Raw genomic sequence first — 26,318 nt, 5'->3', positions numbered from 1 at the left:
CTTATAATGATGGAATCATATGTTTACTGACCCATTCAACAGGTTAGCAAATGAGCTTACGTTCAGCAAATATTACTGCTTTTACATTTTTAATAAAGGAGTTAATTCGATATTTTCTTTTGTGAAAATGTTTGAGTTTTGACTATCAGATTTTCCAGGAACAGAAAACATTTTATTTGTTGGCTTAACCCTTTGCTCGGATCAAAGTGTATTACTCAAGAGTTACTGCTGGATAATTTTCAGTTTATGACTAATAAGCTTTATTTCTCAGCGCTCAATTATATTAAAACTTTATAACGAAATTCTGCTGATGATGCAGCCAGAAACAAGTTCAGACCATCATTTTGTTTGTAGGTATGTCCTGGTTTGTTTTTTTAGCTGTTGTGTGACATATCTTAAGAGCTACTTAACGTTTGCATGTAACGTTACACCTTTCTTCTAACTACATGGCAAACAGCTGAAAGCCACCAAGTGTCTAGACTAAAGTCAGGCTGTGGGAAAATCTAAAGCACCGCAAAAATTGCGCATCATTGGATCACAAAATATTGCCACCGTCTGGCATGTGTTAAGAATAACACATTCCAAGTTATAGTCAGACCTACTTTAAATATCATGATGATCATCAGATTTTTCTCTGGAGTCAAACTATTCTACTTAATGAAAAGTAATGCATTTTCAGGTGGCGGACACTAGAGGGAGCTGTTTAGAGGAAGGGATTGGTCAATTGATCAAGTGTGCTCTATCTTTTCATTCCTATAGTGCCAAAGGGACCTCATGCACTAACACTTTGGAAGCTTTCACACCAACAAACCAAGAGGAGCACACAGCATACAGACTGTCAGGTACCTTTTTGATTGATCAGTTTTCTTTAATTGTTATCCTGGGAAGTCAAACAGCATGTATGTGCCTTGGTATCACAAAGAAATAACTGATAATTAGAAAAGGTAAATTGCAAATCGACCGACTGTCATGATGAATAGTGACTCAAAGGTAAAAACAGGACTGTATAAAATCCTCTTTGCTTGTTTGCAGTCAAAGCGTGTCAAAGAGTGAAGGACACGTCGTGTGTACTCACTCAGTACACAGATAAGGATAAAAGCACACTCGTTTGACAGTTTTTGATCGATCAATCCAGAATCGATGATTTGCATCAGTGTTACCTGTGGCCTTATCAATCATGAAATTGCATCCTGAGCCAATTCAGAGAGAAGGATGGAGAGAAAAGACACAGACACAGGGAGACATGCATACGCATGCTGCACATGGAGAGACTGATGTTAACGTATTACCTTCAGCAGGGAGAAACAGAACTGGATTTTTCTCATGTCTGATCCCAACGACAGCATCAAGTCTGGATCAGGGTCGTCCAGAAAGGCCTTGACTAACTCTTCCAACCTAAACACACACACACGCAGATTCCTTCTAATAACCTCAAACCAGTGCTACATTCCATGGTGCAATCATCACATACTCAAAGAGTTAATATTTATATCTGAGGAGTGTTTAAAATGTGGGTCTGCTTAAAGCTAACTATTTACTTAAACGTGTGCTCCAGCTCCACTGGGCCGGCCCTGTTGATAAACTATCACTGGATGATAGTCCAAACATTGGTTCTCTGAGCTCTGGACCCGGCCGCTGGAAAAGAAAGAGGCAGCCGTCCAGACGGATCCGATGTAGACACGACACCGTGCGGTTTTCATTTTCCCCTGTCATGTTCAGTGTAGAAACACACTCGGTTTACATGACAAAAGACTTAAAACAAACGTAGCGGTCGTGTTTCAGGGCTCTGCGAGACATCAGAGGTTTAGTGATACTAGGTCTGATTCTGGGGAATGCCCTTCAGCGCCATGTACAATATTTTGTAAGAAGGAAAAACATCCATCTTTTAAACAGCAGAATTTAAGAGTTTCTTAATGAGTTTTCCAAAGTGTGAGGTGAAATGTCATGTAACATGTGGAGCAAACAAATACCGTATTAAGAAAAACAACTTCAGCCTGCATGGGGAGAGGATTATTACTGAATCTTACAAAGCACAGGGAGCAGAGTATTCTTCTGAAAGGTAAAACGATCTGTATGCCTGACGATATATGAGCGCTTGGAAATGTGACAACAAATAAGCCCAGATATGTGAAATCACTCGGCACTGGGGATGAGTGGAGGCACAAAAGAGAGAGGAAACGACTACACAAAGTCAGCATGTCCAGTGAATGTAGCTATAAAGGTTCCCTGTGTGAGTTTGACCACAAACAGGGGGAAATCGAGGATAATCACTTGGGTAGAGACGAAATAATAAAAAGGCTGACGGAGGGGACTGAGGCACTGTAAATACATCAGCGTCGAAGGGGCGGTGTGCCAAGTCCTTGCTGGAACCTCTGTCCTGAACTCTGGCCTGAGTCACTGGCTCCCTCAGCCTAAGGTCTAAAGAGAGCAGTTCTGGCCAAGGCAGAGTCCTGGGAAACTCCATTAGATCTGGTTAAGTCTCAGTGAATGAGGTTCCAACTCAGTATCCATGCATAGCCAGCAGCATAAGTTATGTACGCACTTTAGGCAAACCCCAAACACTTATACATCTTGAAGCATATTGATCAAGAATCTCCGGATTTTTGAACTTTACAAATACAAATTAGAGGCTTCCTTCCCTGGGGCCGACCTGTACATAAACACCATGGAGGCTGTACATGTCTGTAATGTCCTGAGATGTCTGGATTATCGACATGGGCGTCATAAAAAAGTTGTACTGGCAGTCGTATTTAACTCAGACTTGGACATTTTTCTTTATCCCATCCATCCATCCATTTTCCACTGCTCATCCAGAGTTAGGTCGCGGGAGAAAAAGTTCCAGCAGAGGGCCCCAAACTTCCCTTTCCCTGGCCACATCAGACAGCACTAAATGGGAGAATGCAAGGCGCTCCAAGGCCAGAGTGGATATATAATCCGTCCACCTGGTCCTGGGTCTACCCCTCGGTTTCCTCCCAGCTGGACGTGCCTGGAACACCTCTCTAGGGAGGCATCCAGGTGGCATCTTTACCAGGTCCCTGAACCACCTCAACTGGCTTCTTTCAACACGAAGGAGCAGAGAATATACTCCGAGTCCCTCCCAGATAAATGAACTTCTCACCGTCACGCTAAGGGAGATGCCAGCCACCCTCCGGAGGAAAACCGCTTGTAATCGCAAGCTTGTTCTGTGGTGACCCCCTTGATGACCATAGGTGAGAGTAGGAATGAAGATGGACCAGTAGATTGAGAGCCTTTTTTTCATCCCTACTTCTATTATCTGTTAATCTAGAAACAGCATCACAGCTAATAAAATCTTTGTCAGGGGTCTTCAAAATGTTTCTGAAAAATAGACAAAGCTGGGACCCCAGCCTTCTACATGTCTTAAATGACTAAAATCTCAAATTAAGTTGAACATTTAACAGGCATACAATCACATTTAGAGTGACCTTTTTTATAGTGTTTACAATAGTACGACACCTAATTAATAATTGCCAACTACCACAGAGTGCAGGGATTTAGCAGAGGTCAGCTAGCTCTATACAGTATCTCACAAAACTGAGTACAACCCTCACATTTTTGTAAATATTTTATTATATCTTTTCATCGGACAACACTGAAGATATGACACTTTGATACAATGTAAAGTAGTCAGTGTACCGCTTGTATAACAGTGTAAATTTACTGTGCCCTCAAAATAACTCAACACACAGCCAGCTAAACCGCTGGCAACAAAAGTGAGTACACCCCTAAGTGAAAATGGCTAAATTGTGCCCAAAGTGTCAATATTTTGTGTGGCCACCATTATTTTTCAGAACTGCCTTAACTCTCTTGGGCATAGAGTTCACTAGAGCTTCACAGGTTGCCACTGGAATCCTCTTCCACTCGATGTTAGAGACCTTGCGCTCCTCCACCTTCCGTTTGAGGATGCCCCACAGATGCTCAATAGGGTTCAGGTCTGGAGACATGCTAGGCCAGTCCATCACCTTTACCCTCAGTTTCTTTAGCAAGGCAGTGGTCATCTCGGAGGTCTGTTTGGGGTCGTTATCATGTTGGAATACTGCCCTGTGGCCCAGTTTCTGAAGGGAGGGGAGCATGCTCTGCTTCAGTATGTCAGAGCACATGTTGGCATTCATGGTTCCCTCAATGAACTGTAGCTCCACACAGCCGGCAGCACTCGTGCAGCCCCAAACCATGACACTCCCACCACAATGTTTGACTGTAGGCAAGAGACACTTGTCTTTGTACTCCTCACTTGGTCGCGGCCACACACGCTTGACACCACCTGAACCAAATATGTTTATCTTGGTCTAATCAGACCTCAGGACATGGTTCCAGTAATCCATGTCCTTAGTCTGCTTGTCTTCAGCAAACTGTTTGCGAGCTTTCTTGTGCATCATCTTTAGAAGAGGCTTCTGTCTGGGACGACAGCCATGTAGACCACAATTTGATACAGTGTGCGGCGTATGGACTGACCCCCCACCCCTTTAACCTCTGCAGCAATGCTGGCAGCAGTCATACATTTATTTTCAAGAGACAACCTCTGGATATGACGCTGAGCATGTGCACTCAATTTCTTTGGTCAACCATGGCGAGGCCTGTTCTGAGTGGAACCTGTCCTGTTAAACCGCTGTATGGACTTGGCCACCGTGCTGCAGCTCAGTTTCAGGGTGTTGGCAATCTTCTTATAGCCTAGGCCATCTTTATGTAGAGCAACAGTTCTTTTATTCAGATCCTCAGAGAGTTCTTTGCCATGAGGTGCCTTTTTGAACTTCCAGTGACCAGTATGAGAGTGTGAGAGAGAGATAACACCGAATTTAACACACCTGCTCCCCATTCACACCTGAGACCTTGTTACACTAACGAGTCACATGACACCAGGGAGGGAAAATGGCTAATTCGGCACAATTTGGCTATTTTCACTTAGGGGTATACTCACTTTTGTTGCCAGCGGTTTAGACATTAATGGCTGTGAGTTATTTTGAGGGCACAGCAAATTTACACTGTTATACAAGCTGTACACTGACTACTTTACATTGTATCAAAGTGTCATATCTTCAGTGTTTCAGAAAAGATATAATAAAATATTTACAAAAATGTGAGGGGTGTACTCACTATTGTGAGATACTGTAAGTGCACAAGGATTCATGGGTAACTGAAAAAATATCATCAATGATGTGTAAATTAAATGTTGCTGCTGTTGGATACAAATAGGCCAATATATATTTGATTGTAATATGTTGGATTAATGTCTTTCTGACATATTTTAATTAAAAATAAAAAAACGTTTAAAATAATAACTTGGCAGAACGAGTGGATTGAGGGGACAAACCTCTGGATCTCCCCCACAGTCAGCTGCCCGTCTCTCTGTTCTCCCGTCACCATGGTCAGCTCTTCCTTTAGAGACTGGATCTCCCTCTTCAGACGGGCTATTAGCTGAAAAACACACACAAAGCAGGGTGAGAGGTCGACCATGTGTGCGCACAGACACACACCATGCAAAGCAGGGCAAACAAAGACACTCTAGCGCTGCAGACAGAGGCTATTCCACTGCTGCCAAGAGATGAGACAATCAGTCTGAAAATGATTCTCTTTCTGATGCATTTTGAGGACAAACTTGACTGATTCCAGACAACTGCATGCCCCAGGGAGAAAATACAGGAAGCAAAACATAAAAATGGCATTAAACAGCTATGGTGGCAAAAGAAAAGTACACATAAAACCCTGTGCTGCTGACTGTCCACACGTGTTTGGTTGAGGCCTTCTACACTGAGCCAATAGGGTGGTTGCTGTTAGTAACCGCTGGCCGGCTCTGGTTACTGCAAACATATATAAAAAAGTACATCTCACCAAGTCCAGACATAGCTTCTTAAATAAGTAATTAGATAGCAATCTTTGTAAAAAAAAAACAGCAGGAATATCTATTATTGTCAAAAATCATGATGAGAGGAGAGACGATGTCACAGAGCAGGACGTTGTTTTTATGAACAGCTTGTAGCATCATTCCACTGATTCATACTGACAGCAATATGTTTTTCAATCTGTGCACCCTAGGGACTGCCTTCTCCACTGACGGCCTTTTTCATTAAACCAGATATGATGAAAAATCTATGACATGAAAGGAGGATCCACCAAACAGATGTTTCCAGACCCCGGCCATGTTGACATATAACCTTTAATCTTTGTAGATAAGCGTGCCGCTCTTTCTCTTTTTCCATGCCTACAGAGGTCAGTCAGAGTGGCCTAATGTCAGTCTAGGCTGGGATTAGCAGCCATAACGAACTGATGTTAACATTAAGAGCTGTTCTTAAGGGATAGAACCTCTTCAAAAAGTGTTTTGGCTTTTCTGTGATTGATAATGGGATGCTTATATTTTGAATGGATTGTGTTTGGTTTACCTTAACAGGAGCTGCCAGGTTTATTAAAAAAAAAGTTATTGTTTGAATAGTTAATGGTGATACACAGTGATGTCGGTAACGCGTTAAGCGTTACTCTAATCTGACCACTTTTTTCAGTAACGAGTAATCTAACGCGTTACTATTTCCAAACCAGTAATCAGATTAAAGTTACTTATCCAAGTCACTGTGCGTTACTATTTTTGTCCTTTTCCTTAGTAAAAAGATATATTTTTGCTTTCTTCTTGTGTCTCTGGGAGTGACGTCTACGCGACAATTAAGTCACGTTTTCAGCACAAGGACAACTCGCGTGTAATACCACGCAGCGAGAAAAACGTAAACAACAATGGAAGGAGGAGAGAGATGCGTGTTTTCTAGCTGGAAATACAGTCTCTATTTTGGGTTTGTGTCACCTAAAGATGACAATATTAAGGTTCGTTGTACTGTCTGTGCTGGAGACAAAGTGCTATCTAGCTTGAAAAACACTACGTCAAATTTGAAGAAACATTTGGAGTCTCAGCACGGCACAAGTCAGACTTACAGAGCAAGTCCCACCAGGTGGTGCAAAGCCGAGAGCTGCGACTAATGCAGGAGATCCCCCACCACCCAAACAACAAAAGCTGGACTTCATAAGTGGGGGAGAGTTGAAGAAGTTGATTGGGCAGTATGTTGGACTCATTTTTATGTTGAGGCGTTGTAATCTAACTTGGTTACTTTTAAAATCAAGTAATCAGTGAAGTAACTAAGTTACTTTTTAAAGGAGTAATCAGTAATCAGATTACTTTTTCAAGGTAACTGGTGATAAATTAATCATGTTGGTGCCATAACTTCTACCCTTTTGAAAGAAAGCACTCTACATTATTAACAGGGCTTTTCATACTTAATTTCTCTGTTGAAAAGGGATTACATCTTAAATCTCCTCTTTCACAACAGGAGCAAGAGGTCAGAGGTGAGCTCACTTAACATGTGGCCTTGCTTTGATGCTGAGCGGTTATTAGTAGTGTGCCTCAACTTGAACCTGCAGTGCTATGATTTAAGGTGAACTGGGCGACATGCATAAACAGACGACCCATAAAGAAGGATTAACCTACAGCTTGATTTATTTGCAGCTAATTGTGTGCAATATTTAAAGAGATATTAGCCACTTTTTAAGTGGATATATGATTAATGTTGATGTTAAAGTAGGCATTTGAAACATTATGTCCCTCAGTGCCTGCTACTGTTTACACATTTAAATTGGAGTTCTCCTGCTGCAAAACCTGCTGTTCCTCTTGCATCCAGAACTGCTTTTGGTGTAAGGCTGACGTAGAAAGAGCAAGGAAGAACTTTAAACTGCTATTTTAGCCAGGGGGGGTGCTTTGGAGGCCATTCAACAACAGAAAGTTCATGTTCTTTTCTCTTGTGTTTGCAAACCAGTAAAGTTTCCAAAGATATGGCATCCCATGTGTGTGAGTAAAAAAGAAGGAGTGAAGCTGAAATCTGTCATCCAACATCCACAACGTTGGTTTGTGCTGGTTTGGAATACAGACCCTACCTTGTATTTTTAAATATTTACCTCCATGCTTGTGTAGGCTGCATTTATTTTGGCTTGACATCAGCAGAACACACGAAATGCATCGAAGTAGGCACTAAGTGTTCTCTGCCAAATAGTGAACACTGAGGGATGGATCGCTTGAATGGACTACATACTGTATGCAGTTATCACTAATTGAAGATTCACATAAAAAGGTGGCACATTGTCCCTCAAACTGGCCAAATACTACCTTGAAATTAGGAATCAGAGGATGACCCTTCTACCTTTTATCCAAACACAAGTGGTGTAATCACATGTTGATGGTAAGGGAAATAGGCCAAGACCAGAATCAATGGATGGTGTGGCTTTTGAAAGCAAGCCTTTAAAAATAAAGAATATGCACAAATCCCACCACAAAACAACACACTAAAACCACCTAGTGCCAATTGTTCTTTTTCCTCACATGATTCACTTCTTTCTTCAGTATAAATCCCACTTAACTATAACCACCGAATTGGACCACACTGCAAAATACTAAAGCAGACTGAGAGGTTGGAACTGGCTCAGTGGCAAACAGCAAATACAACACCAAGTGGGGACTCCTGACACAAAGTCGATAGGGAGATGGGTTGTTTAGTCAAAAATAACTCAGGGGCAAAGGTCAGACATCTTATACAGCAAAGCCTAGCCAGTTCTCACAAACAAATGTAAGTGGAAAGTCAAAGCCAGTCATACAGTCTGACACTGTCAACTCGAGATGCTCTTGAGAAGAAGCAGACCTGCAGTGGGGTTTTGGGTAGATGCCACTTAGCTAAACGCAACATTTCAGCCTAAATCCACCCGTATCATATTTTCTAACATCATAGCTGACCATCCCTCACCAGAGACGCTCCCCGTGCATCTCTTCTTAGGAGCCCGGGGCCTGATGTAATCCTTCCAGCTGCATCCTGAAAAAACTGACCGCCAGTCATTGGTCAGCAGAACGGGGCAGTCTATTTCAGAGCCGGTACCACAGCACCACTGCATGCCTATATACACTCTGAATAAATATGACTCAGGCCATGTGACTGGTTAGGCCAGCATATTCAACTGAATCCAAGTCAGTGCAAGAATTCCACGTTTATTATAATCGTGATGGCATGCAAACAGTACATGAGTATCTGTATGGCTCTATATGTGCTGCCAAATATGCTACTCAATGAAGTTTAAAACATTATTTCAAACAGAGCTTCCTTAAAAGAATAGCTTGGATGTTACCAAATATGGTTGTAGGCTCCTTAACCACAATCACTGTATAACATTAACCCATTACTTATTTTAGCCACCTAAAAGAAAGCAAAATAAGCAAATAATATTAACAGAATATTTGTACATGTTTATCTTGCAGTTACAATGTCTTACAGTCCATGTTTATCTCTTTTAGCCAAAGCCCCAACACTCTTTTGAAAAAGCTTTTATTTTACCTTGCAGACAATGGGGGTTATCCTTCTAACACTTTATGGATCGGTCAGTTTATTTGTTGTTATTGTGTGGCTTTGGTTAATTTAGAATTACCTTTTGTTAGTTTTTTTACTTGTGGGGCTTAAATACTTTACTGAAGCATTTCAACAGGTTACAAATATATACGAAAAATGTTGATGAATAAAATGGGGGGTTAATTTGCTATACCAAGCTCACACAATTACACACAAGCTCAATTACATACAAGTTTACTGGTGGCTTTGTAGAGAGCATATATATAACATCTCCAGACCACCAATGACAAGGTAAAGCTGTGTAAATATTCTTAATATAGTGTACACAACTTATTGTATTTGTCTGAAATAAGTAGTCTTCATCCATAGCAGTACATTGCTTGACTTCCGTGCAGTAATTCTCCAAACTGGGGTTGTGTATCTACTGCCTGTAGACAAGTACCTCATACAACCCCACTTCAAAACATCCAAACTCTGCCTTAAATTATACATCTTTACTATCCAACCTCTGCAGCAAAGTACCCACGGTAAACTGTAAGCACTCCAGCATAACCACAGGTTACGCCGTAGATGCATTTATCATATGGCCACTCGCACGTTCTGCTATAATGTAGCCTTTTTTATGAATGAAGAGGAGTCTTAGTCCACTGCACACAAACATGGGTAGGGCAGCAGTCCATGCATGGCACCATTAAGGCAAAGAGCACTGTACTGAGTCACAGCACTGCACTTACAGACTCTCTTCTGTCCTAAAGAAGGCCGGGCTCTTGGACGAGGCAGACGAGGGACCTGGGGAGAACAACCACCCGCAGGAATGTTCACACCCTCTTCACAAACATGTCTCTTTTCTGGGCTATAAGCAGGATTCTGTTTGATTCGCAGGTATGCGCTAATCAGAGCTGTCTTCTCAAGCGAGACGTGTGTATCTTTGAGTATGAGGAGAGTCGAGGTTCAGGAGGGTCGCCCAGCCTCCTATAACCCAGCGCATAACAACACCTTCAGAGCAACTTCTTTGACCCTTTAAGAATTATCTTGATGGTGATTCCGTTCAACTCCAGCTTAGCACCTCCTTCATGCGATGCTCAAGTTTAAAGTGCACACTTAAAATAGAAAAACATCCTTATAGAAGATCCAGTAGCTTGGTAATTGAACTTAATTGATTAATAACACATTCATAATAGGATTTAGATTGACCAATAACAATACAAAAACGCTACACACATGCTGTCACACGGCAGGAGACATTGAGGCAACTGAAATAAGCATTTACAGTTTCGGTTACAAGTTGTAATAATAGAAGGGCCCTAATCTGCTCATTCTCAGGTTCATATTTGTATTTTGTGCCTCTAATGTGACCATGCTTTATGTTTAAATTCAACTTTAGGGTGTCGTCTGGAGGGAACTTTGAGATTTTAGCTTTGCAGACCATTTACATGCACAAAAACCAATAGAACATACTACAGGAAAGAGAAAAACCCTGACAGGCAATACTTATTCATACTAACTACACAATAACACTAGCTCCATACCATCTGTCTTCATATTTGTATACCGTTAACTCCAGTCAGAGCAGAATTAAGTCAGAAATTGATAGAGCATCACAACTGAGAATTAAACAGCACTGATTCCCTGTGATTTGTGCTTCTCCCACTGTTGAAATAGGTTCACATATGCAAATAAATCAAATAGAGGTGCCTTTTTCCTTCCTTATATGGTTTGGTCACTATGGCTGACTCCATTATGATCACAGGTCACTTTCAACACCTCATTCTTTCCCTTTTCCCTGAGAGACGTGTTCAGTGTTTTGTCGGGTCTGTCTGGTTTCCTGCCGTTCTTAATTTGACAAAGTGCATTGTGTTGCCTGCAGGCTATAGCGCAGGACCATTAGGTAGCATGTGGTCTGAACCATGTACCAAACTCTCACTGCCAGATTGTGAAAAAGGCAAACTCCAGGTTTCAAATCAATTACCACAGCCAGCATGGCCAACAGACTGTGTGCCTTCAGACGGGGGCCGGGCCAGCACGGGAGTCTGAGTGTCACCCCAAACCACGATAGATGACATCATTCTAATCTGCAAACTGCCCTGCTTGCTTAATTTTTCATTCTCAGTAAACCAGGGAGACAGATAGAGGGAGAGACAGAGAGACAGGAGTAACCAACTAAATGAGAAACACACTAAAGAGCCATAAATGGAGACGAGAAGTTTGCCCGTGGAGTTTGGGGTTTGCCTGGAGTTGAAACTGTGCCGGGAGCAGCCAGACACTGTCACAATTACTGTGCCGGCCGCAGACTCTCTTAAAAATATCTCTGCAGGGTTTGCAAGTGGCCAGCCAAGTCTCACTAACAGTAATACAGTAGCAGTTAATCCTCAGGCAGATCTGGGTGGGAGGGGAGGAAGCAGATATGGCTGTGATGACTTACTACTGTATTTCCCCCGCGGGGCTATTACAGCAACTATCAGATCTGCTTCCTGGCGCACTACAATGGGGGAAGTTGTGACCAGTGCTGTAAAAGGAGAAAGCAAAGGAGGGTTAACCTGGATAAGCTGCTCTGGCAATCATTCCTGATTACTCCTTATATAATGTATATCAGAGTGTAATATGCAGTGCAGAGGCTTCTGTGTCCACATATGTTAAATCAATTCAAGGACCCTATATTATAACATAAAATAGAAATGTATTCATACTTTATCGCCACTAAAGAAAGCTGTGAATTATTGGATTTGTCCTTGGCCCCCTTCAAACAAGTTTCATGAAAATCAAGTTAGTAGTTTTGCCATAAATCTTGTCGGAGTTAATGATGTTTACTGAAAATTAATTAAAAAAAACACGATGTCCTAACATCTGGAAAGGAATGTGTGCAATGTGTGCTAAGACATATACTGTACACACCCTAGTCTCAAGCTGGAGGCTTTCTCGAGAGGCTGTAAGGTATTGGTATAAGATATGCCATAAAAGTGGAGGCATGTAAACAAGCCAGAGAGAGAATGCAAACAGGACCTGTGAGCACTCTAAATACTAGAAGATGGACAGGAGTCCACGTGTTGCAGGTGGACACCAGTTTCTGCCAGAATTACTGTGTGCGTGAGAAATTGGAAAAACTCCTTCTGTATTGGAAACTGGGTTACATTCAGAAGCTTTATTCTCACTGCAACTAATTTGCTGATCAATTTAAGGTCTGGAAGATATGAGGAAAGTCTGGCCGTAATGACAGAGCACATTAAGTCATGCTTCTGTGGTGCGAGTGTGTGGCTGAGTGGTGGTTGTAGTGACTGGTGAAGCGCTGTGAGTGTGTGTCTGTCTCACCAGGGCAGGATCCAGCTCTTCATTCAGGGTGGCTTCGTTCTTAATGAGAGCCACACGCTGGGCAAAGCGACAAGTAGAGATGGATTCCTGAAGAAAATAAGTTTCAAAAAGATGTATGAATGTTGTTTTTCTGCCTCTGGAAATAAATTCACTTGTCCTCAATTGTAGTACTCATTTGAAACATTTTCTCAAGCAAGGACCCAACAAAGAGGACAACAAATGGCCTATAACTTTATTTTTTCAAAAGCATAATTTCTCCTCACTATTAATGTTCGGTTACACTTTCTATGAGGCCATGACTATAATGCATTATAAACATACTTACAGTATTATCTGTTAAATGTTCACATAGCAATGCCAAATTTAAGTTGTAAGCTTTTGAACAATATAAAAAACTGGAAAATAAAATATTGAGAACCTTTATTATTGCTGGTCATTCACTGCTTAATATAATTGACGTAACATTATAAACTTTGCGTAGTACCTTATAATCACTGTTATGTTATAATTTGTGTTTACAAGGCTTATTTAAATACTCAAGTCTGATTGGTCAATTTGGACATTTCAGAGTTTGTTAATACTGGCTAACATGAATTGGAACGTACTGTTTTTTTAGCGGCACATTATCCCGTACTTATTAAGCATTTGTATTACCTAAAACTACAAGTATTTTCGAGATACAGTATAGACATGGGCATCGTACAAATGTAGCCTAAACATGACTTTACTGTGTGCAGACCCTCCTTACATCAAGGTTCCTCCTGTCCACTGCCATGGTGGCGATCATGGTCGTCATGCAGTTGCCCCCGAGGCTGTCCCTCAACACAGAGGTCAGCATGGAGTTCCTGTAGGGAATATGGGACCGGTTCTTCTCTGACAAAGCAATGATCACCTGAAGAAGAGAAAGATCAGATAAATCAGAGTTGTAAGGAAGCCAATAGGGGAAAGCATTACACTGGCTGTGGCAAATCACACATAGTAAGTGAAGCAAGTACAATTAATTTGAATTATAGAATATATACTTTTAAAATAAAAAAGTGGCTACCTGCTCCAAGTAGTGTAGGGAGAGGTTGATGTACTTGGCCTCAGTGAGCAGCTGCCCATTCAGGCCTGTCTTGCTCACTCTGTCCGATCCGGCCAGGTCCACCAGGTGGAGCTTGGAGCGCCGCACGGTGGCCGAGCCCGGCTCTCGTCTGCACAAGTGCACGGTGAAAATACAGTGAGAGCGTGTGGACGCGTGGTTCATGGGAGTCTGGAAGTGTGAGAACAAAAAGAGAGGTGACAGATTGCTGCATTTCTATTCCTGCGTGAGAGTATCTTTAGTCTAATCGGAAGACGTGGTGGAGATGAAAAAGCAAAAAAGGGATTTTTATTCCCCATCTGCCGTACTTTACACGCTGAAACAACAAAAAACATGTTGCCTTTGATTACTTTGTGCTTGCTCCTGCAGGTTTGAAGATCAAAGGCTCACCATGTGTAACCGATGTGCAGTAAACACATGGTGGCAGCTTTACAAAAGCTGATGTTGGTTTTTCAGATGGTCACTGGAACAGCAGAAATTAGGTTGAGAGCAGCAGGACACAGAAATAGAGTGTGAGTCACTGCACAAACAAGCTTTATTAACTAAAGGAGGACGGATTACTCATGAGAGCATAAACAGAGGAAATGGACATTCCACGACAGAGTGTGGATCATAGATGTCTCACTGTTTTCTTGTGGACAGCTTGGATACACGATGCTGGTTTAAGATAACAGCTTTGGATCGTGATGATGTGGTTTATCACAACATGAATTAGCTTCTGATCAAGGCTGAGAAAACTTTTGTGGAATAGTGATTGATCTAAGATATAGACATGACTCACTGTCAAAAACCTCTTCATTCCAGGTCATTTATTCTGAAAGGCCCTCTGACCCTGTCTTGTTGTTGGCGTAAATGTGCCAACGCCTGCCTGTTAGGGTCATGACAGCTCACGACAGATCTTTCATGATCTTAACCCACCTGATAACAGTATATTAGTGCTTGTTATGCGATGTTCCCACTTTTACTTAACATATCTGAATACTTCTTCAACCAATGGTTCGACTTGACTTGGGAATTTAAAGCCTAGACCTAAGATTTGTATTCAAAAAAAGACTGGAGTTCTTTTTTATGAGCAGGTTTAGAGTGTGTTTAGTAATGATTTTTGGTATTTTGTTGAGAAGAGACATTGTGTGTGATAGGGCTGAACGATTAATTGCATTTGCGATAATATCGCGATATGACAAAACAAGATTTTCCAACCGCAAAGGCTGCGATTTGACTGGTCACGTGACTTGCGAGCGAGCCGAGCGGAACCGAGCGAAGCCGAGTGAAGCCGAGCAGGCAGGGAAAGAAGTCAACGCTGCGCTTGAACCTGTTGCACAATGGCCTCAGGCTCGTCAGAAGAGTGCACGGCTGGAAGTTTGGTACCAAAGAGGGGGCGGCACGTCAGTGGTGTGGAATTATTTTGGCTTTAAAAAGGAAGACGCTGCGCAACGTCAGGTATTGTGCAGAACGTGCCTCGCTACTGTTGCTACCTAACGAGGTTCACGATTGTAATCACGAATGATTTATTGCTTGTGTTTGTTGAAAAATACATGAGAAGAGGACCTTGAAAAAAGAATTGCATATTAAATCGCAATTGCAATATTGAGGAAAAAAATCGTAATTAGATTATTTTCCAAAATCGTTCAGCCCTAGTGTGTGACATCCCATTGGTATTCCAGAATCTGTGAGTCATCAGCAGCACATAAATCTCACACCATTTGGTCCCCTGAACTACTGAAGGTAAGTATGTAGCATATAGAACAGGGGTGCCCAAACTCTTTTCAAAGAGGGCCAAATTTGATAATATGAATATGCCCGGGGGCCAATAGTCACTTCTGACATGAACGTAACATACAAATACACTGTTACTTCACAATTTACATTTTTCACAATTATAAGCCACTCGTGAACAACTCTTAAAACATGATTCTGACTTTCATTCATATCTGGTGAGTCAGATAACATTGAACAAACTATATGGAATACCGTAAATTTTGTAGTGGGTTTGACCAATTGGGTTGCAAGTCAGAATCAGGTCTGACATCTAATAATCTACAGTTCAGTCCGCTTTAGCAAAGAGTCCGGTTGTTCAACTTAAATTCAATCCAGTTCATATGCCCACAAACAGAGGCAACTCCAAAATGTCCATCAAATACCAAAACAAAAATACAGCGTCTTCAACAGAAAAGGCAAACGCAAATAGCACCGGCTTCAAATGCCGTTGTTACACTTGTCAATTCCCCGTACTCTCTGTACATCAACCAGCTTGCTGGATCATCCATCCATCCATACATCCATCCATCCATACATCCATACATCCATCCATCCATACATCCATACATCCATAGTATGGATGTATGGATTCCATACATCCATACATACATACACGGACAGACAGACAGGCAGACAGACCTCTAAGGTCACCATGGACCGACCTGAAACATCAACAGATTCTGATGATGTTTCGGTCTTCAAATCAGTTTAAATCACGGATTATAGTTAGGCAAAAATAAGGGCAAGGCTGCTTTAAGTGACAGGTGGATACAGACACAGGTCGCTAGGCTCCGACCTGGCCCGCATGAACTCCTCCCATGACTGTTCCTCTTTGGATTAGCTGGGGGTTGGGCTGAGTCAGCAGATGGAGCTTCACAAGAGATCTTCAGAAATGCAGCATTCAGTATATGGATGATTTCACAGCGACTAAGTCCATGTTATAAGACAGATATACTGCCAACGCATATCGTTGGAGGTGTCGTTGAACAGACAAGCTTTTTTAGTATTTTGTCTATCCCATTTATATTAACATAGGTAGACTGAATAACAGTCTCTGTGTAATGCATCGATGCAAATTACCAACCAAAAACGAACATTATAGGTTTTATTGCAGGGAAATGTGCAGTATAAGGCTGCATTCATTTATTTTCAACGAATGTGAAATACTGTATACAGTGAGTGACTGTTAATGCAAGTACTTCAGTGGAAACTGATAGCAGCACATATCGTTGACAGTTAAAAGTATTCAAAAACACTGGCAGCTGTCCACAGATAAGAAGAGACAGTTGGCTCTTATCTCTGAGGGTTATTGTGCCCATACTATGGCTTTAACAAAGACTGAGCACCGGCTGGAGACCGTTGCACAAACAAGACATCAAAGGATTTTTTTGGGGGAAAACCCTCAGTATGAAATAAAACATTTGTCCAGGAGTGCATCGAGCTTAGTTTGCATATTTAAATGTGTTCAGTCCACATGGGAAATTGTGTCACATGGACATTAAAGTATGTCTTAGCTGTCAAAAGAACAGCAGGACAATGCAGCCTCATAGGCGTCACTTCTTTTATTCTCCTGTGTTCTCAATTGACCACATGTTGATCTTACACACACATACTGACCACACACAGCGCCCCAGCAGGTCAATCTGGTGCTAAAACCCCTTAAATGCTTAGAGATTGCAGATTTGAGAGATGAAAAGGGAAGTTTCATTTGGAAAGAACCTGCTTAGCACCCTACTCACTTCTACAGCTCAGAAGGTAGTAGGAAGAAGGAAAGATCCAGGCTCTGCATCCCCACATGTGAAGGCAAGTGGAACAGGAATAAAAAAATACCAGATGAGAGAAAATGTTTCCTGGTGAAGTCAAAGGAAGGGGTGAGGAGTTGAGAAGGTGCTTTTTATTTCCTGTCCAATAAAAGTGCAAAGGGGATTGCCAAGTCTCAGAGCGAGTGAGCTCATGATCTGCCATTTGCAGCTCGAATGGATGTGAAATCTTTTATCCACAACGCCGTGAGCGAGAGAAGAAAGAAAGAAGTTATTTGAAGTCTATGTGGAGCAGGGACTTTTGGGGTGATTCTGGCAGCGACAGATGTACTTTATTGACGATTCTTTGTTTGCTCGGGGCTCAAGAGAAACTGTTCTAAAGAAGTCCCAGAGGGGATGAGTCCACTAAAGTTTCTGTGTGGGTGGACTGTACTGTGGGCTCCTCGCTGAACTGTGAAGCGCCTTGTTTGCCTGATCAACAGATTAATGCAACATCCAATAATATGTTTTTATTGAAGTGTACCCCAAGGTTTTACAGCAGTGGACAATGGGTGTGTCTTCAAGGTAGATGAAAAATAAAGGAGTTTATTGTTGAGGCTATGTTCTGTGGAATATATGCATCATGTGTAGTAGCAATAAAACCGATTCCCGGGGAAGTCCTTTCCTGGATCCTATAACTATTTCTTTTTGAATTGGTTTTGTTTCGAGTCCCAGCCACATCAAAAACTGACTTTGGAATACTACTTAAAAGCAAGTCTCTGATTGAAACCTGACTATCCGGTTCACTTTTACTGCCTGTTATTTACTTACAAACTAGCAACCCGGGTAAACAAGGTGATATCAGCCCTTTGCTCCAAACCTCAAGGTGGGGGGCAAAGAGCTGACCCGCCACATGTCACATCAGCGTGGGGAGTCTGAGTGTCTCCAGTGTACAAAGGACCCACCGCAACATAAACATAAATTACAGAGAGAATGCCTGGTTATACTGGGCAAAACATGGTAAAAAGGGACCACAGGGGCCCAAAATAATATTTTAGAAGGGTCCCAAGGTGCCCTTTAGAGTGCACATTGCAGTGTGGACCATTCACGCCACTTATCCTGGGAGTGGTCATGTATTTCTGCATGCCAACTACAATCCTTCCTAAGCCCACAGCATGTATTGTGTGTGAATACAATTTTTTATCACATCATACATTTCTGCTAGCAGAGAATCCTTATATACAGTATAAGAGCAACTATCCCTCTACGGCTCGGCTGCGCCCCTTTTTGGCTGAAAACATTCGCTGTCATCAAATTCTGAAGTGTCCACTTATGAAATAAAAAACGTAAACCTTTTATCTACAAGGAGCACAATTACGCAGGTCAGTCAGGCAAACAATTGAACAATGTCATTGGAGATCAATCATCTGCGTCGGAATCCATTTAAATTGGAAGCTAAAGAGGACTGGTGTCCTGTGGCAGGCAGGCAGCAAGCAACACTTACACTGATTTTATCTTTTCTTGTCAGTGTTTTATATTTTAATTCAGCAACTACGGTGCGGCAGTGGCTAAGTCTGTAAGGGCTCGGACTAGGGTCCAAAGGGTCGCCGGTTCGAGTCCCGCTTGGAACAAAAAATGGAGTGAGCTGGTAGCTGGAGAGGTGCCAGTTCTCCTCCTGACCCACTGCCGAGGTGCCCTTGAGCAAGGCACTGGACCCTGAATCTGCTGGCACCGGGTATCTGGCCACCTCTCCTGCATGTGTGTGGTTGTTTGTGCATGTATGTCATCGTTGCTTGAGCATGTATGTGTGAAAATCACAGAGTGGGGAAAGAAATTTCCCTTAAAGGGATTAATAAAGTTCTTGAAAATTGACTGACCGGGTCCCTTGCTTACGATCGCCGTACCTTCAGTTTCGTCCTTTTTCATAAGTATACAAAATCCGAACTTTGGATCTTTCTGTTTGATGACAATACATGACATGGCAGCTTTTATGCATAATATAATAATGTTTTCCCCTTTGCACCAATTTTTGTTTACACCGGAAAGTGGGCGGGGCTGTCATTTTGCCAGGCAGTGACGTGGCGCTGCTCTCATCTAAAGAAAGTATTCCCTCCATCTTACCTCTGCAATCATACGATTGGTGTCTCCAAGGAAGAGCAGATTCAAAGCCTCCTCCTCATTTGCTGACTGTTGCAGAGACAGGTTCCTCAGATGGATGTTCTGGTCTGGATCTTCCATAATCAGCACCTTTCTGGAAAACGATTAAACAAATCAAGTTAATTCCAGCATAAACAAATAACTTGAAATGACAAAAGACGGGACAAATCCAGTCAAAACACAAATAATCCAACCCTGAAGCGTTTATGAAATGTAATCATCTCGGTTATGTCATCCATTTCTGTCCAATCTTCTTGGCTTTGCTCAGCGCTAAATCCAAACAAACCACATCTGCAAGTCAGTGTGGGCTGCTTCCCCGATTGACATGTGCTTCATCTGTCTAGGGGTTTATAATTTGATGAGAGACAGGGCTTGATTTCCCTCAACACGCAGTGTGCTTTGGTCAGATATGTCGGAGATGACTCCGGTTATATTACCATATCATTTCCATCACACCTCTACGGTTGTAACAGAATGGCTACTGCATGTCAACGAGGATGGAATAACTGGAGAACACATGTGGATAATTATTTTAACATGTGAAGGCAATTGAGGGTGTTTGCTAAAACATAATTAATCTGTGCTATGGCAGCCCCACCAACTCAAAAAAGGATTGATTATTTATTTTACACAAATATAAAAGAGGAGGCAGTTGATATTAACAGATTTATAAGCATTTAAAGGAAGGACTACTGAACGCATGGTAGAGACGAGCAGAGTCCTTTCAAGAGCACACAGAGATCCTGCAATGTTAACCAAAGTGAAAAAATAATGTCTGGGTCTATAATTCAGATCTTCTACCAAGTTTCATAGAAATCAGGCCAGTAGTTTTTCCACAATCCTGCTGACAAACAAAAAGAAGCACAACCGAAAACATACCTTCCTTGGCAGAGGTAATAATGCACGGATGGAGTAAAGAAGAAGTAAAATAAGTGCAAGAATGCCAGAAAGACGAGAAGGCGTAGGCAGTGGAAGACAGAAGCAGAGCAACAGTCCGAGAGAGTAGTGCTTCTTCTTGAATCAGCAAGTGTGGCCACAGCAATGGTTAACAACGGGCACCGTCTATTTCCAGAAGACTGTGATTTGTGGGGATCTAAACCTTGAGCTGGATCCTCTGAGAAACTTAAATGGTACGATAAAATAAAAGACAAACACCAAAATGATGTACCAAGACCATATTGTGCCTGGTTGCGAATAAGTACAGAACAGACAAACGAACGTCCAGACAAATGGAATTTTCCATTATAAAGAAAGATGGACAGAAAGTAAAATTAAGCTGGATGAAAGACGGTTTTAAGGACAGGTCATTGCAAATAGGGAAGAAACAAATGGCCACAAAGAGAGTGAGAGAAAGAGGTAGATGGATCCCAAAAAATAATTTCCCTCAGACCAGCTGCAGCAGCCAGTAGCTATGAAAAGCAATTTCTCCACATGACCCTCATACTCTCCACTCTAGTGGCAGAGTCTGACCACATCCATTGCTGTCCCAAAGTCTTATTATGTCAGTTGGCAGTTTGTAGTGAGGTGGTAAATACTAGAGTCTCCATATTTCACCACACTGTGACTCCGAGCCAGGGTGACAAATGGCTGTTCAGGAATAAGGCGGATTATGGAACCAGGCCTGATTAGTCTTTCCTGCATCCAAAAAAACGTATGAGGGCATATCCCCAAGTCTAAATACACTACACACTAAATGATGATAATTCACGTGTTCAAATGGAAAGGGATGACTATCACATCAGCATGGTAAAAGTTACAGTAATAAAAGGAACACTGACGGTAGATCCTCCAGTCGAGACGCTTCGTGGCGGGAATCCAGGAGGTCATATCCCGTCTCGTTATAGATCTCCAAGTAGGAGATGTGTGTGGTATAAACCATACTGCTGTCCTGTGGAGCATCAAATAAGTATGAAAGTAAATATGTATTGAACTGCATCATCTAGATTAAATCATGGTAAAACGTTCTAACACATTGCACAAAAATGTAAGACTGGCTTTAAATCCACCTCTTTAAACCTTAGTTTTTACTTGATTAAAATGAATTCTGTTGCATCCTTTGAATTAAAACTGTGACACGGTATTAACTTAAAATTTTGAGTCTTTTTTGGGATGGACCAAGCTAAATAATCAAGATTGGTTCCTATCAATAAACTTGGATTTACTAAACAGAGAAATAAAAACTGTTTATCTTTGCAACAGAGATTTTCTTGGTTTTAAATTTGGATATTCTCATTTAAAAAGATACAAAACTTTCCAGTTTGTTCAATCCAACCTCAGTGTTGTTGTTTATGCTTCTTGAATGTATATTGTGTGTGGCCTAAAATGAAATGATAGAAAAAGTTTTCCCTCCCCGACTGACCTGGCTGAAGCGTTCGTACAGGTAGGAAAGGGTGCGGGGGATAATTCCACGATCACTGTAGCGCTCGGCCCCTCCTGTGATGGTGAAAGTCTTCCCACTGCCCGTCTGGCCATAGGCAAATATGGTGCCATTGTAGCCATCCAACACACTGTGCACACACAAACACACTCTTCAGAGATTATTCTCAGCAATATGACTTACCGTAAACAGGGATATATCAATTCTCCCGAGAACATGAAACCTGTATACAACATGGCGCCGCGGACGTAAACAACAACATGACGTTGGAGATCCATAAAACCAAAGTTGTCTAGGTTGCCTGACGCTCTATTTTACACGTTTTTCCTATTTTTGGAGTAATCATACAGTTTCTGACGTACAGAAATATTTTGTTCTGGCTTCACTTTAAAAATTTACTGGGAAAATCTGCATTTTGGTATGAGGGCGCAAGCCGCAAGTAACAGGGCACAGCTCCCCTGTTACCCGGTTTAGATTAAAACCCTAGTAAGTACCGTAATTACTTTAACATCCGTAAAAAAGCCTGGCTGCAGTTGTTTTGGGATGTTGTGTACCTGCTCTCTAGGATGGCATGTAAATAAATATAGCAGAAAAACTAATGAACATTTATAAAGTCTATTGTAATTAAAATGCTAGCAAGAATGTAGTGTACACTGTTCTGTATATTATATATTCCTCCTATTTAATACAAAGCTCATAAGCAACATACATACACAATTGCTTTCTTTTTATGAGGCATATTGACCTAAATTGGATAGTAAAAGAGAATAGGCAATATGGAAAACGGAAAAGCAAAAAGGTCTATGATTGAACTGGCAAAGTTGCGGTCATGTGTGGAGTCATGGAAGATTGGAGAATATTCCATGACTTGATTAAATAGTGTATGGTCACTACTTTGTATATACAACCAAACAACATAGTGGGCCTAGAGGTAATTAAATGCCAAGAGTGGAAAGAAGGGGACTGTCAAGGATACCCTCAGGCAGACACCAAATGTCTGGGTGATTTGAATCTGACATTTTAAATCCACAGGAAAGGGTGACAGTGACTGCAGTACGACGGCTATGGCGACAGACATCTGCCAGTGACGGAGGAAAGTCTCGAGTGAAGGAAAAGGCCTGAACCCACTCAACTAGGCAGGGCCTGCTAAATGTTGGTTTGGCACTGAATGGTCCTGCAGCACGTGCACAGGGCCATGGAAACCAATGGTATCTTGTTCGGTTTGGATGAAAGAACATCCAACATGGTGGCGCTTCCATGAGGTAATATACGATGGCGAAAAACCTGTTCTCTAGTCTTAGAAATAAAGCAGGACCAATAGTCAAATGACCGAAACACAAGCTCGGATCATAGGTGAGGATAAACTGACTTGACAATTACAACAAACAAGCATATCTTGATACTATATTTTCAGGATAGATTATAAACACAAGCCTCTCACCTATTTTAATTGAATTACCTGACCCAGAATTAGAGCAGAGTGTGGGTTTCCTGTGTACTGTACAATCCCACACCCTGCATGAGAAGAGTAAGCGAACAAACTGCATGTCAGTTTATATAAAACACTATGTCCACTCATGGTGGTTGGATGGCCAGCCAATGGGCATCCATTTAGTCTGGCGTGAGTCATGGCAGTGATTGGCAGCGGGGAGGAAAGACACAGGCTCTATGTTTAGTTTAATGTCAGTGCTAATGATGCGGCCTAGGCACTGCCACTGAGGCTTGGGCGTTTCCCAATGCTTGTTCCTGTTTACACCTCAGCTCTCCTGGAGATTGGCAACTTGTCGGCAAGTAGTTCTTACGGTTCTTTATTTGAAAAGCAGTAAGTCCAATCTTTTAAATTTATAGGTTTAAGGATAAAAGCAGCACAGACCCCAATCCTTCTTTAAACTACAGCCACTGGTAACACAGCCCTGTGAAATGGGATTACAATCCAGATAGAGGGTTTGCATTGCCAGCCCAACATCGTTATGTTGGCTCTTCCCCTACTGGAGCTATTAATGCTGGTTTGTTTTGAAACTACTGTGTTGGGGTTGAAATGATTGGTTTCGGTTACACCACAGCAGAGACAGAGACTAGAACGCAAGTAAACGACTTAGAGCTATTGACTAAACTTGATGTTCGCCAAGTATGACAGAGTACCAACCAAAACAACAACCTGACAGTTATTGCTAGTTGAGAGGGTAGGCGCCTGCGTGCATGAAACTGAGTTTTAGTGCGGTGACAGCGAAACTGCTGCGATTCAAAGCAACTCCATGCTAAACCTGAATAAATGTTTCCTGACTGCAGGGGCTTTAGGAAAAACTACCTGTCACTCCAAATTGAGATTCTCTTTGTGATTACTGTGACCAGACGCGCTTCTGTAACTGGGACCACGTCAATATCAACATGAGCTTCAGAGTTATCAGCACGCCAGCTGGGCTTCACATAGCTTATTACACGTTTTCCGTGTCTCTTTAATACTTTTTGGATATGAGGCGGAAGCTTATTGCTGTGATTGAGTTTGAGGGATACACATACTGTAGGAAATGGCAGGCAGAATTATTCCACTTTCTTTTACTCACTGTGCGGAGAACAGATATAAATGGATTTACAAATCTGAGAGGCAAAGGAAGCTGAATGTCACAATTAGTCTAATTGGAAGTAGGAATAATGAAATGTAAATGCAAATCATGTTGTAATGTGTTGAAACTTGAACTGTTGATCATGCCGGCCAGATTATCCAGCAGGTTACTTTAATGAATGTTGTCCTCATACATGACATAGAACAAAAGCTCAAAATGAGCAAGTGGCTACAGTGTTGCTCCTCTGTTGTGGTTTGAAAATGTTCTCACTCTCTCAATGGCACAGTGGGCCATTTTGCCTGCCAGCTCAGTCCACTTAGTGGTTGAAGTTTGTAAAGGAGGCCAAAAATCACAGACAGCCTCCATTTTCATCTTAAAGAAAGCTGAGCTTTACTAACTTCTTGTCAACAAGGATGGATATTGCCTGCGTGGCCAGACCAAAACGTGATGAGAGGAGCTAGAAACAGGTGGGTAGTGAATTGTGAATAGGATAATCAAAGGATATAGTTGTAAGGTTAACAAAACATTAAAAAATATATATACTTTCAAAATGAACTGCATTAATAGTAGTGCAAGTATGATGTATTTTCGTTAGCCAATCTGGAAGTTAACAGGCCATTTAGCTACTTGTTAGCAATCCCATTTTTGAAGACATGTTGGGCAATAATAGACATCCTTCATGTCGAAGAACAAAATAACAAAAACTCTGAGGCTTGCACTAACCACAGACCTTATTTCAGGCATCTAACCAAGAACCCATTGACGTCGAGGCAAAATGCTAACCCATTTCCTAGACTTTGGGTTCATCGCTAAGGCACTAAACATTTATTTTCATTTTTCATTTTAAGAAGCACAATGTCAGGAAAGACGTTACCTGTCAGCAACTGGTTTGGCAATGTTTTCAAATACCTCTTCTTGTTCAACAGTTTGATCAAACACCTTTAAGAACCTGGAAAAAGGGAGAAGAACAAAGACAGTATGACACATAAGCAGAATAAAACATCTAGCTTTCATTTAATTTACTACAGAAACATACAGAAAATACAATATCTCAAATATCCAGGCTTCAACACAATCACCCACAGCAGAACTGAGTGAGCACAAACGGCAGTGTATTTAATTTCCCAAGTGGAGGAGGAGGAGGATGTTAGTCATTCTGTTTTAACGCAGCTCATCATGTTCTATCCCACAGAAAGATGAGAGACGTGTGAGAGGAATCCGCCTAGGAAGATTGTTAAATGTGGAAATTGTATTTCTATAAGGGCACAAGGGAACCTCCAAAGGCTATTATAAGACTCTGTGGTTTTCAAAGGCTCTCAGTGTCCACTGCTGTCTGATTTCCTAACTGTGAATTTAGGGCTTGGAAGCGTGGCATGGGCCCTGCCCTTGGGGTATAAAAGGCTGCAGCTCTCACCACCAGCGTTAGACAGATGTGTTGGCTCTGCACTCTCTGACACAACTTCTGGATGTATTATTCATGGGAAAAGTTCTTATGCAACTTTGGGGGTGTAAATTCTGGTGGACAACAAACTTTCTTTTATGTTGTATGTTATTTTTAAACTCTACCAGTTACACAACTTAAGCTTAATTGTTCAAATGAGAATTCTTTCCATTTTATCATACACAAAAAGGTCCACATCATTTTCGATGTCCATGTACCGACTGAACACTAACACTGTAACAGTGTGGTGCTCCAACCTCTTCACACTTTTGTTTTGGCATCCTTGACATAATTATCTACATATTGCACTAATTTCGGTTTGTTCACACCGCCCTGCGGTCGTACCCCATTTAAGGGGATTGGTGGGGCGATATATGCTAATTAGGATCAATTGCCACACGCTTTCAATTTACATGGAAGAGGATTCATCATTGTCAGAAGACAGGTACAAACAATTATTTAATCACACTTTAAGGCTTTTTGAAGAACACATTTAAGAAAAGAAGCATAAGATATTT

General features: G+C 41.7%; 1 protein-coding gene across 4 annotated transcripts in view; it reads right to left on the bottom strand.

Annotated features, from left to right (window-relative positions):
- kif6 (kinesin family member 6) overlaps positions 1-26,318 on the bottom strand; it is a 59,580-nt gene that overhangs the window by 30,796 nt on the left and 2,466 nt on the right. For 3 of the 4 annotated variants that reach the window (XR_010167994.1, XM_063908217.1, XM_063908218.1), the window contains exons 3-11: positions 25,234-25,308; positions 21,778-21,925; positions 21,197-21,306; positions 19,383-19,512; positions 13,729-13,935; positions 13,432-13,575; positions 12,684-12,770; positions 5,327-5,430; positions 1,290-1,395 (exon numbers count right to left, since the gene is read on the bottom strand). Coding sequence is in view for 3 of the 4 variants with exons in the window: in XM_063908217.1 (XP_063764287.1) it covers positions 1,290-1,395; positions 5,327-5,430; positions 12,684-12,770; positions 13,432-13,575; positions 13,729-13,935; positions 19,383-19,512; positions 21,197-21,306; positions 21,778-21,925; positions 25,234-25,308 (1,111 nt within the window). In the remaining variant the exon portion in view is untranslated. The remainder of the gene's footprint in view (positions 1-1,289; positions 1,396-5,326; positions 5,431-12,683; positions 12,771-13,431; positions 13,576-13,728; positions 13,936-19,382; positions 19,513-21,196; positions 21,307-21,777; positions 21,926-25,233; positions 25,309-26,318) is intronic. The other variant, XM_063908219.1, reaches the window with a different exon arrangement.

The sequence above is a fragment of the Eleginops maclovinus genome, chromosome 19 (assembly GCF_036324505.1).
Source record: "Eleginops maclovinus isolate JMC-PN-2008 ecotype Puerto Natales chromosome 19, JC_Emac_rtc_rv5, whole genome shotgun sequence".
Classification (NCBI taxonomy): Eukaryota; Metazoa; Chordata; class Actinopteri; order Perciformes; family Eleginopidae; genus Eleginops; species Eleginops maclovinus.
This window is presented reverse-complemented; position numbering and strand designations above follow the sequence as displayed.